The 13,204-nt window shown below is 46.4% G+C and overlaps 1 protein-coding gene across 2 annotated transcripts in view; it reads right to left on the bottom strand.

The window, feature by feature from the left end:
- LOC118378592 (retinal-specific phospholipid-transporting ATPase ABCA4-like) overlaps positions 1-13,204 on the bottom strand; it is a 140,470-nt gene that overhangs the window by 46,785 nt on the left and 80,481 nt on the right. Inside the window, exons 29-33 of one of the 2 annotated variants that reach the window (XM_052475962.1) lie at positions 12,587-12,655; positions 12,135-12,304; positions 11,296-11,420; positions 2,759-2,857; positions 2,438-2,627 (exon numbers count right to left, since the gene is read on the bottom strand). In XM_052475962.1, coding sequence (XP_052331922.1) covers positions 2,438-2,627; positions 2,759-2,857; positions 11,296-11,420; positions 12,135-12,304; positions 12,587-12,655 — 653 coding nt within the window. The remainder of the gene's footprint in view (positions 1-2,437; positions 2,628-2,758; positions 2,858-11,295; positions 11,421-12,134; positions 12,305-12,586; positions 12,656-13,204) is intronic. The other variant, XM_052475963.1, reaches the window with a different exon arrangement.

Below are 13,204 nucleotides of genomic sequence, written 5' to 3'. Positions count from 1 at the left end.
GTTAGGACTGGCTAGGGGTACTGGAGGACTGGTTAGGACTGGCTAGAGGTACTGGAGGACTGGTGAGGACTGGCTAGGGGTACTGAAGGAGTGGTTAGGACTGGCTAGAGGTACTGGAGGAGTGGTTAGGACTGGCTAGAGGTACTGGAGGAGTGGTTAGGACTGGCTAGAGGTACTGGAGGAGTGGTTAGGACTGGCTAGAGGTACTGAAGGAGTGGTTAGGACTGGCTATGGGTACTGGAGGAGTGGTTAGGACTGGCTAGAGGTACTGGAGGAGTGGTTAGGACTGGCTAGGGGTACTGGAGGACTGGTTAGGACTGGCTAGAGGTACTGGAGGAGTGGTTAGGACTGGCTAGAGGTACTGAATGAGTGGTTAGGACTGGCTAGGGGTACTGGAGGAGTGGTTAAGACTGGCTAGGGGTACTGGAGGAGTGGTTAGGACTGGCTAGAGGTACTGGAGGAGTGGTTAGGACTGGCTAGGGGTACTGGAGGAGTGGTTAGGACTGGCTAGGGGTACTGGAGGAGTGGTTAGGACTGGCTAGAGGTACTGGAGGAGTGGTTAGGACTGGCTAGAGGTACTGAAGGAGTGGTTAGGACTGGCTAGGGGTACTGAAGGAGTGGTTAGGACTGGCTAGAGGTACTGAAGGAGTGGTTAGGACTGGCTAGGGGTACTGAAGGAGTGGTTAGGACTGGCTAGAGGTACTGAAGGAGTGGTTAGGACTGGCTAGAGGTACTGGAGGAGTGGTTAGGACTGGCTAGAGGTACTGGAGGGAGTGGTACTGGAGGAGTGGTTAGGACTGGCTAGAGGTACTGGAGGAGTGGTTAGGACTGGCTAGAGGTACTGGAGGAGTGGTTAGGACTGGCTAGAGGTACTGGAGGACTGGTTAGGACTGGCTATGGGTACTGGAGGAGTGGTTAGGACTGGCTAGAGGTACTGGAGGAGTGGTTAGGACTGGCTAGAGGTACTGGAGGACTGGTTAGGACTGGCTAGAGGTACTGGAGGAGTGGTTAGGACTGGCTAGAGGTACTGGAGGACTGGTGAGGACTGGCTAGGGGTACTGGAGGAGTGGTTAGGACTGGCTAGAGGTACTGGAGGACTGGTGAGGACTGGCTAGGGGTACTGGAGGAGTGGTTAGGACTGGCTAGAGGTACTGGAGGACTGGTAAGGACTGTCTAGGGGTACTGGAGGACTGGTTAGGACTGGCTAGGGGTACTGGAGGAGTGGTTGGGACTGGCGAGGGGTACTGGAGGAGTGGTTAGGACTGGCTAGAGGTACTGGAGGACTGGTTAGGACTGGCTAGGGGTACTGGAGGAGTGGTTAGGACTGGCTAGGGGTACTGGAGGACTGGTTAGGACTGGCTAGGGGTACTGGAGGACTGGTTAGGACTGGCTAGAGGTACTGGAGGACTGGTGAGGACTGGCTAGGGGTACTGGAGGAGTGGTTAAGACTGGCTAGGGGTACTGGAGCAGTGGTTAGGACTGGCTAGAGGTACTGGAGGAGTGGTTAGGACTGGCTATGGGTACTGGAGGAGTGGTTAGGACTGGCTAGAGGTACTGGAGGAGTGGTTAGGACTGGCTAGAGGTACTGAATGAGTGGTTAGGACTGGCTAGGGGTACTGGAGGAGTGGTTAAGACTGGCTAGGGGTACTGGAGGAGTGGTTAGGACTGGCTAGAGGTACTGGAGGAGTGGTTAGGACTGGCTAGGGGTACTGGAGGAGTGGTTAGGACTGGCTAGGGGTACTGGAGGAGTGGTTAGGACTGGCTAGAGGTACTGGAGGAGTGGTTAGGACTGGCTAGAGGTACTGAAGGAGTGGTTAGGACTGGCTAGGGGTACTGGAGAACAGGTTACAGGAGGACAGGTTACTAAAGGACAGGTTACTGGAGGACAGGTTACTAAAGGACAGGTTACTGAGGACAGGTTACTGAGGACAAGTTACTGGAGGACAGGTTACAGGAGGACAGTTTCCTAAAGGACAGGTTTATGGAGGACAGGTTACTAAAGGACAAGTTACTGGAGGACAGGTTAATAAAGGACAGGTTACTAAAGGACAGGTTACTGAGGACAGGTTACTGAGGACAGGTTACTGGAGGACAGGTTACTGGAGGACAGGTTACTGGAGGACAGGTTAATGAGGACAGGTTACTGGAGGACGGGTTACTAAAGGACAGGTTACTGGATGACAGGTTACTGGAGGACAGGTTACTGGAGGATAGGCTGCTGGAGGACAGGTTACTAAAGGACAGGTTACTGAGGACAGATTACTGAGAACAGGTTACTGGAGGACAGGTTACTGGAGGAGAGGTTACTGGAGGAGAGGTTACTGGAGGACAGGTTACTGGAGGACAGGTTACTGGAGGAAAGGTTACTGGAGGACAGGTTACTGCTGTAACATATAAGAAACATCCAGTAGACACAGAGAACAGTCAGTATACTGACCTGCATAGGGGGCAGCCCCCCAGCTCCGATTGGACAGATGGGTAACATAGTCAGCTTCTTATTGGAGCTGCACTGGCAGGAAGGGGAGGGGTTTAGCTGGTGCCACTCAGGGCTCTGCAGGATGTTATTGGCTATTGAAGAAACCGCAGGTGTCTCCCAGGCCAATGTCTCGTTCTCACAGGGCAGGTTTCTGTATGGACAAAGCACACACACACACAATACATTATCAGAGAACTTGGTGATTTATAGTTAGTAGAGTAGTGGGAGATGTCAGAATATTAGTCAAAACACAGTCTTCAACCGAGAGCGGCTGGTACTCACTGTAGAGGGCTTCCTGCCATACAGCGAGTGCCAAGGCCAGGGGGGTTCAGCAACACCTTGGTGAAATGTCTCATCTGGAGGTTTTCCAGTCGCTCGTTACTGAGAAACAGAGGAAGAAAGAGAAGAAGAACAGGGTCATGACCTCCTGGTTAGATACCTAATATAATGTGATGAGAACAGGAAGACCAGGGTCATGACCTCCTGGTTAGATACCTAATATAATGTGATGAGAACAGGACGACCAGGGTCATGACCTGCTGGTTAGATACCTAATATAATGTGATGAGAACAGGAAGACCAGGGTCATGACCTCCTGGTTAGATACCTAATATAATGTGATGAGAACAGGACGACCAGGGTCATGACCTCCTGGTTAGATACCTAATATAATGTGATGAGAACAGGAAGACCAGGGTCATGACCTACTGGTTAGATACCTAATATAATGTGATGAGAACAGGAAGACCAGGGTCATGACCTCCTGGTTAGATACCTAATATAATGTGATGAGAACAGGAAGACCAGGGTCATGACCTCCTGGTTAGATACCTAATATAATGTGATGAGAACAGGAAGACCAGGGTCATGACCTACTGGTTAGATACCTAATATAATGTGATGAGAACAGGAAGACCAGGGTCATGACCTACTGGTTAGATACCTAATATAATGTGATGAGAACAGGAAGACCAGGGTCATGACCTCCTGGTTAGATACCTAATATAATGTGATGAGAACAGGAAGACCAGGGTCATGACCTGCTGGTTAGATACCTAATATAATGTGATGAGAACAGGAAGACCAGGGTCATGACCTGCTGGTTAGATACCTAATATAATGTGATGAGAACAGGAAGACCAGGGTCATGACCTACTGGTTAGATACCTAATATAATGTGATGAGAACAGGAAGACCAGGGTCATGACCTACTGGTTAGATACCTAATATAATGTGATGAGAACAGGAAGACCAGGGTCATGACCTACTGGTTAGATACCTAATATAATGTGATGAGAACAGGAAGACCAGGGTCATGACCTGCTGGTTAGATACCTAATATAATGTGATGAGAACAGGAAGACCAGGGTCATGACCTCCTGGTTAGATACCTAATATAATGTGATGAGAACAGGAAGACCAGGGTCATGACCTCCTGGTTAGATACCTAATATAATGTGATGAGAACAGGAAGACCAGGGTCATGACCTACTGGTTAGATACCTAATATAATGTGATGAGAACAGGAAGACCAGGGTCATGACCTGCTGGTTAGATACCTAATATAATGTGATGAGAACAGGAAGACCAGGGTCATGACCTGCTGGTTAAATACCTAATATAATGTGATGAGAACAGGAAGACCAGGGTCATGACCTACTGGTTAGATACCTAATATAATGTGATGAGAACAGGAAGACCAGGGTCATGACCTGCTGGTTAGATACCTAATATAATGTGATGAGAACAGGAAGACCAGGGTCATGACCTGCTGGTTAAATACCTAATATAATGTGATGAGAACAGGACGACCAGGGTCATGACCTACTGGTTAGATACCTAATATAATGTGATGAGAACAGGAAGACCAGGGTCATGACCTGCTGGTTAGATACCTAATATAATGTGATGAGAACAGGAAGACCAGGGTCATGACCTACTGGTTAGATACCTAATATAATGTGATGAGAACAGGAAGACCAGGGTCATGACCTCCTGGTTAGATACCTAATATAATGTGATGAGAACAGGAAGACCAGGGTCATGACCTGCTGGTTAGATACCTAATATAATGTGATGAGAACAGGAAGACCAGGGTCATGACCTACTGGTTAGATACCTAATATAATGTGATGAGAACAGGAAGACCAGGGTCATGACCTACTGGTTAGATACCTAATATAATGTGATGAGAACAGGAAGACCAGGGTCATGACCTACTGGTTAGATACCTAATATAATGTGATGAGAACAGGAAGACCAGGGTCATGACCTACTGGTTAGATACCTAATATAATGTGATGAGAACAGGAAGACCAGGGTCATGACCTCCTGGTTAGATACCTAATATAATGTGATGAGAACAGGAAGACCAGGGTCATGACCTGCTGGTTAGATACCTAATATAATGTGATGAGAACAGGAAGACCAGGGTCATGACCTACTGGTTAGATACCTAATATAATGTGATGAGAACAGGAAGACCAGGGTCATGACCTACTGGTTAGATACCTAATATAATGTGATGAGAACAGGAAGACCAGGGTCATGACCTGCTGGTTAGATACCTAATATAATGTGATGAGAAGACCAGGGTCATGACCTGCTGAGATACCTAATATAATGTGATGAGAACAGGAAGTCATGACCTGCTGGTTAGATACCTAATATAATGTGATGAGAACAGGAAGACCAGGGTCATGACCTGCTGGTTAGATACCTAATATAATGTGATGAGAACAGGAAGACCAGGGTCATGACCTGCTGGTTAGATACCTAATATAATGTGATGAGAACAGGAAGACCAGGGTCATGACCTACTGGTTAGATACCTAATATAATGTGATGAGAACAGGAAGACCAGGGTCATGACCTGCTGGTTAGATACCTAATATAATGTGATGAGAACAGGAAGACCAGGGTCATGACCTACTGGTTAGATACCTAATATAATGTGATGAGAACAGGAAGACCAGGGTCATGACCTACTGGTTAGATACCTAATATAATGTGATGAGAACAGGAAGACCAGGGTCATGACCTGCTGGTTAGATACCTAATATAATGTGATGAGAACAGGAAGACCAGGGTCATGACCTGCTGGTTAGATACCTAATATAATGTGATGAGAACAGGAATGTGATGAGAACAGGGTCATGACCTGCTGGTTAGATACCTAATATAATGTGATGAGAACAGGAAGACCAGGGTCATGACCTACTGGTTAGATACCTAATATAATGTGATGAGAACAGGAAGACCAGGGTCATGACCTACTGGTTAGATACCTAATATAATGTGATGAGAACAGGAAGACCAGGGTCATGACCTGCTGGTTAGATACCTAATATAATGTGATGAGAACAGGAAGACCAGGGTCATGACCTGCTGGTTAGATACCTAATATAATGTGATGAGAACAGGAAGACCAGGGTCATGACCTGCTGGTTAGATACCTAATATAATGTGATGAGAACAGGAAGACCAGGGTCATGACCTGCTGGTTAGATACCTAATATAATGTGATGAGAACAGGAAGACCAGGGTCATGACCTGCTGGTTAGATACCTAATATAATGTGATGAGAACAGGACGACCAGGGTCATGACCTGCTGGTTAGATACCTAATATAATGTGATGAGAACAGGACGACCAGGGTCATGACCTGCTGGTTAAAACGCCAGGGTACCTAATATAATGTGATGAGAACAGCAAGACCAGGGTCATGACCTGCTGGTTCGATACCTAATATAATGTGATGAGAACAGGAAGACCAGGGTCATGACCTACTGGTTAGATACCTAATATAATGTGATGAGAACAGGAAGACCAGTGTCATGACCTACTGGTTAGATACCTAATATAATGTGATGAGAACAGGACCACCAGGGTCATGACCTACTGGTTAGATACCTAATATAATGTGATGAGAACAGGAAGACCAGGGTCATGACCTGCTGGTTAGATACCTAATATAATGTGATGAGAACAGGAAGACCAGGGTCATGACCTACTGGTTAGATACCTAATATAATGTGATGAGAACAGGAAGACCAGGGTCATGACCTACTGGTTAGATACCTAATATAATGTGATGAGAACAGGACGACCAGGGTCATGACCTGCTGGTTAGATACCTAATATAATGTGATGAGAACAGGACGACCAGGGTCATGACCTACTGGTTAGATACCTAATATAATGTGATGAGAACAGGAAGACCAGGGTCATGACCTACTGGTTAGATACCTAATATAATGTGATGAGAACAGGAAGACCAGGGTCATGACCTGCTGGTTAGATACCTAATATAATGTGATGAGAACAGGACGACCAGGGTCATGACCTGCTGGTTAGATACCTAATATAATGTGATGAGAACAGGACGACCAGGGTCATGACCTGCTGGTTAGATACCTAATATAATGTGATGAGAACAGGACGACCAGGGTCATGACCTGCTGGTTAGATACCTAATATAATGTGATGAGAACAGGAAGACCAGGGTCATGACCTACTGGTTAGATGTAGTCCTTCTGTAGCTCAGTTGGTAGAGCATGGCGCTTGTAACGCCAGGGTAGTGGGTTCGATTCCCGGGACCACCCATACGTAGAATGTATGCACACATGACTGTAAGTCGCTTTGGATAAAAGCGTCTGCTAAATGGCATATATTATTATTATTATACCTAATATAATGTGATGAGAACAGGAAGACCAGGGTCATGACCTACTGGTTAGATACCTAATATAATGTGATGAGAACAGGACGACCAGGGTCATGACCTCCTAGTTAGATACCTAATATAATGTGATGAGAACAGGAAGACCAGGGTCATGACCTACTGGTTAGATACCTAATATAATGTGATGAGAACAGGAAGACCAGGGTCATGACCTGCTGGTTAGATACCTAATATAATGTGATGAGAACAGGACGACCAGGGTCATGACCTGCTGGTTAGATACCTAATATAATGTGATGAGAACAGGACGACCAGGGTCATGACCTCCTAGTTAGATACCTAATATAATGTGATGAGAGCAGGGTCATGACCTGCTGATTAGATACCTAATATAATGTGATGAGAACAGGACGACCAGGGTCATGACCTCCTAGTTAGATACCTAATATAATGTGATGAGAACAGGAAGACCAGGGTCATGACCTACTGGTTAGATACCTAATATAATGTGATGAGAACAGGAAGACCAGGGTCATGACCTGCTGGTTAGATACCTAATATAATGTGATGAGAACAGGAAGACCAGGGTCATGACCTGCTGGTTAGATACCTAATATAATGTGATGAGAACAGGAAGACCAGGGTCATGACCTACTGGTTAGATACCTAATATAATGTGATGAGAACAGGACGACCAGGGTCATGACCTGCTGGTTAGATACCTAATATAATGTGATGAGAACAGGACGACCAGGGTCATGACCTCCTGGTTAGATACCTAATATAATGTGATGAGAACAGGAAGACCAGGGTCATGACCTGCTGGTTAGATACCTAATATAATGTGATGAGAACAGGAAGACCAGGGTCATGACCTACTGGTTAGATGTACCTTCTATAATGTGATGAGAACAGGAAGACCAGGGTCATGACCTTGGTTACGAGAATGTATGCACCTGACTATAAGTGTGATGAGAACAGGACTACCAGGGTCATGACCTGCTGGTTAGGTACCTAATATAATGTGATGAGAACAGGAAGACCAGGGTCATGACCTGCTGGTTAGATACCTAATATAATGTGATGAGAACAGGAAGACCAGGGTCATGACCTGCTGGTTAGATACCTAATATAATGTGATGAGAACAGGACGACCAGGGTCATGACCTGCTGGTTAGATACCTAATATAATGTGATGAGAACAGCACGACCAGGGTCATGACCTACTGGTTAGATACCTAATATAATGTGATGAGAACAGCACGACCAGGGTCATGACCTGCTGGTTCGATACCTAATATAATGTGATGAGAACAGGAAGACCAGGGTCATGACCTACTGGTTAGATACCTAATATAATGTGATGAGAACAGGAAGACCAGGGTCATGACCTACTGGTTAGATACCTAATATAATGTGATGAGAACAGGACGACCAGGGTCATGACCTACTGGTTAGATACCTAATATAATGTGATGAGAACAGGACGACCAGGGTCATGACCTACTGGTTAGATACCTAATATAATGTGATGAGAACAGGAAGACCAGGGTCATGACCTACTGGTTAGATACCTAATATAATGTGATGAGAACAGGAAGACCAGGGTCATGACCTCCTGGTTAGATACCTAATATAATGTGATGAGAACAGGACGACCAGGGTCATGACCTGCTGGTTAAATACCTAATATAATGTGATGAGAACAGGACGACCAGGGTCATGACCTACTGGTTAGATACCTAATATAATGTGATGAGAACAGGAAGACCAGGGTCATGACCTACTGGTTAGATACCTAATATAATGTGATGAGAACAGGAAGACCAGGGTCATGACCTGCTGGTTAGATACCTAATATAATGTGATGAGAACAGGACGACCAGGGTCATGACCTGCTGGTTAGATACCTAATATAATGTGATGAGAACAGGACGACCAGGGTCATGACCTCCTGATTAGATACCTAATATAATGTGATGAGAACAGGACGACCAGGGTCATGACCTGCTGGTTAGATACCTAATATAATGTGATGAGAACAGGAAGACCAGGGTCATGACCTACTGGTTAGATGTAGTCCTTCTGTAGCTCAGTTGGTAGAGCATGGTGCTTGTAACGCCAGGGTAGTGGGTTCGATTCCCGGGACCACCCATACGTAGAATGTATGCACACATGACTGTAAGTCGCTTTGGATAAAAGCGTCTGCTAAATGGCATATATTATTATTATTATACCTAATATAATGTGATGAGAACAGGAAGACCAGGGTCATGACCTACTGGTTAGATACCTAATATAATGTGATGAGAACAGGCGCGAGCAGGGTCATGACCTGCTGATTAGATACCTAATATAATGTGATGAGAACAGGACTGACCAGGGTCATGACCTCCTAGTTAGATACCTAATATAATGTGATGAGAACAGGAAGACCAGGGTCATGACCTACTGGTTAGATACCTAATATAATGTGATGAGAACAGGAAGACCAGGGTCATGACCTGCTGGTTAGATACCTAATATAATGTGATGAGAACAGGACGACCAGGGTCATGACCTCCTAGTTAGATACCTAATATAATGTGATGAGAACAGGAAGACCAGGGTCATGACCTACTGGTTAGATACCTAATATAATGTGATGAGAACAGGACGACCAGGGTCATGACCTCCTAGTTAGATACCTAATATAATGTGATGAGAACAGGAAGACCAGGGTCATGACCTACTGGTTAGATACCTAATATAATGTGATGAGAACAGGAAGACCAGGGTCATGACCTGCTGGTTAGATACCTAATATAATGTGATGAGAACAGGAAGACCAGGGTCATGACCTACTGGTTAGATACCTAATATAATGTGATGAGAACAGGAAGACCAGGGTCATGACCTGCTGGTTAGATACCTAATATAATGTGATGAGAACAGGAAGACCAGGGTCATGACCTGCTGGTTAGATACCTAATATAATGTGATGAGAACAGGAAGACCAGGGTCATGACCTACTGGTTAGATGTAGTCCTTCTGTAGCTCAGTTGGTAGAGCATGGCGCTTGTAACGCCAGGGTAGTGGGTTCGATTCCCGGGACCACCCATACGTAGAATGTATGCACACATGACTGTAAGTCGCTTTGGATAAAAGCGTCTGCTAAATGGCATATATTATTATTATTATACCTAATATAATGTGATGAGAACAGGAAGACCAGGGTCATGACCTACTGGTTAGATACCTAATATAATGTGATGAGAACAGGACGACCAGGGTCATGACCTCCTAGTTAGATACCTAATATAATGTGATGAGAACAGGACGACCAGGGTCATGACCTCCTAGTTAGATACCTAATATAATGTGATGAGAACAGGAAGACCAGGGTCATGACCTACTGGTTAGATACCTAATATAATGTGATGAGAACAGGAAGACCAGGGTCATGACCTGCTGGTTAGATACCTAATATAATGTGATGAGAACAGGAAGACCAGGGTCATGACCTACTGGTTAGATACCTAATATAATGTGATGAGAACAGGACGACCAGGGTCATGACCTGCTGGTTAGATACCTAATATAATGTGATGAGAACAGGACGACCAGGGTCATGACCTGCTGGTTAGATACCTAATATAATGTGATGAGAACAGGAAGACCAGGGTCATGACCTGCTGGTTAGATACCTAATATAATGTGATGAGAACAGGAAGACCAGGGTCATGACCTGCTGGTTAGATACCTAATATAATGTGATGAGAACAGGAAGACCAGGGTCATGACCTACTGGTTAGATACCTAATATAATGTGATGAGAACAGGATGACCAGGGTCATGACCTGCTGGTTAGATACCTAATATAATGTGATGAGAACAGGAAGACCAGGGTCATGACCTCCTGGTTAGGTACCTAATATAATGTGATGAGAACAGGAAGACCAGGGTCATGACCTGCTGGTTAGATACCTAATATAATGTGATGCATCTGCAAGCACAAAACAATTCAGGTGGCTGGTCCAAGACCATGAGATCAGGACCAGCCAGGATCAGAGTATTCAGACATTGAGATTAAAAGCCTGTGTTGGGTTCTCTTGGTGAGTTGCCTGTATCATTCTCCGTACTGCGAAAGACTAACCTGAAGAAAGTTAGCTGCTTTCCATACATCCAGGGAGTGAGGATGAGGGGGGGGTACTCTCCGAACGGAGGCACGATCATGGTGAAGATCAGGGCTATCAGGACGAAGCTAGCAGGCAGGACGATCTGGGGGCATGAAACCATTCACACTGTTACTCAAAGGGATACCATCCCAGTTTTACTCTGACCCTATGTGACCTGACCTGGTATAATATTCTAACTCTGAATCCCAAACCATCCCCTAGCCCCTAGCCCCTGACCAGCAGGGCCAGGAAGTGCTTTATGAACAGAATACCTTCCCATCTATATTTTATCCATCCCTCCCACCACCCATCCCACCATCCCTCCATCTCTCCCTCCCTCCCACCACCCATCTCACTCATCCCACCCTCCCACCACCCATCTCACCCATCCCACCCTCCCACCCTCCCACCACCCATCCCGCCCTCCATCCATCTCTCCCTCCCTCCAACCACCCATCACACCCTTCCACCCTCCCACCATCCCTCCATCCCTCCACCCCAACATCCCTCCATCCCACCCACCACCCATCACACCCTCCCACCCTCCATCCCTCCCTCCATCCCACCCACTACCCATCACACCCTCCCACCCTCCATCCCTCCCTCCTTCCCTCCACCCCAACATCCCTCCCTCCATCCCACCCACCACCCATCACACCCTCCCATCTCACCATCCCTCCATCTCTCCCTCCATCCCACCCCCACCCCTCCACCCTCCCTCCCTCCATCCCACCCCCCCACCCTCCCACCCACCACCCATCCCACCCTCCTCCCCACCCCCCACCATCCCTCCCTCTATCTAGTTGTAGTCCAAAACCTGTGCGAGGAAGTCTTTGTATGATCTGGTAGCATGGTGAAACCTCTTGACCAGCAGGGCCAGAAACTGCTGCATGACCAGATTGGCTCCTTTGACCTGACTCGACCCTTTCCCAGCGCTGTCGTCGTCATGGTTACCCCCACCGTTGGCCTGCTTCAGACCGTTAGCCTCTGTGTAAAGTAGGAGAAGACAGTCATTAGGAAGTGGATATATTTGCCCGGCAGGTTCAAAGGTTAAGGTTTAGGCATAGGGTTCCTCAAACTGTGTTAGCTTGCTGAGCTAAAGCATTAGCTTATGATTTCAGGAAAGATAGTCTCGCTTGGTCTGACTTACATGCTTAGCCAAAGTGATACTTTGAGTCTTGTCTTGCCAGACTAAAGGCGCCAACCATTTAAATGTCTCTAGGCAAGCGCCTGGTGTGAAAACAGGCAGGCTAAGTGGCGGAATCTAACCTTCAGGTTCACCCTCCTCCACACCAACTTTACTGCAGCTTTTGGTTCTCTTCAGCAACATCCACTGTTCTATGGTAGGGTGGTCCACAGTTCACAAGACATCAAAAACACCTCACAACACAACACCATGACACTTCACAACAACAACACCGTCATCGTCGACAACAACAACACAACAGAAACTACTTAAAAGAGGAACATTCATAAGTTGGAAAAAGAAGGTAGGAAGTAAATTGGAGAGGAGTAGACTGTAGGGACAGAGGAGTAGACTGTAGGGACAGAGGAGTAGACTGTAGGGACAGAGGAGTAGACTGTAGGGACAGTGAGTGTGGTAACTTGGAGAGGAGTAGACTGTAGGGACAGTGAGTGTGGTAACTTGGAGAGGAGTAGACTGTAGGGACAGAGGAGTCTGGTAACAGAGGAGTAGACTGTAGGGACAGTGAGTCTGGTAAATTGGAGAGGAGTAGACTGTAGGGACAGTGAGTCTGGTAAATTGGAGAGGAGTAGACTGTAGGGACAGTGAGTCTGGTAAATTGGAGAGGAGTAGACTGTAGGGACAGTGAGTCTGGTAAATTGGAGAGGAGTAGACTGTAGGGACAGTGAGTCTGGTAAATTGGA

The sequence above is a fragment of the Oncorhynchus keta genome, chromosome 23, assembly GCF_023373465.1.
Source record: "Oncorhynchus keta strain PuntledgeMale-10-30-2019 chromosome 23, Oket_V2, whole genome shotgun sequence".
Taxonomy (NCBI): Eukaryota; Metazoa; Chordata; class Actinopteri; order Salmoniformes; family Salmonidae; genus Oncorhynchus; species Oncorhynchus keta.
The sequence above is the reverse complement of the archived record's forward strand: the minus strand, read 5'-3'. Positions and strand labels throughout refer to the sequence as shown.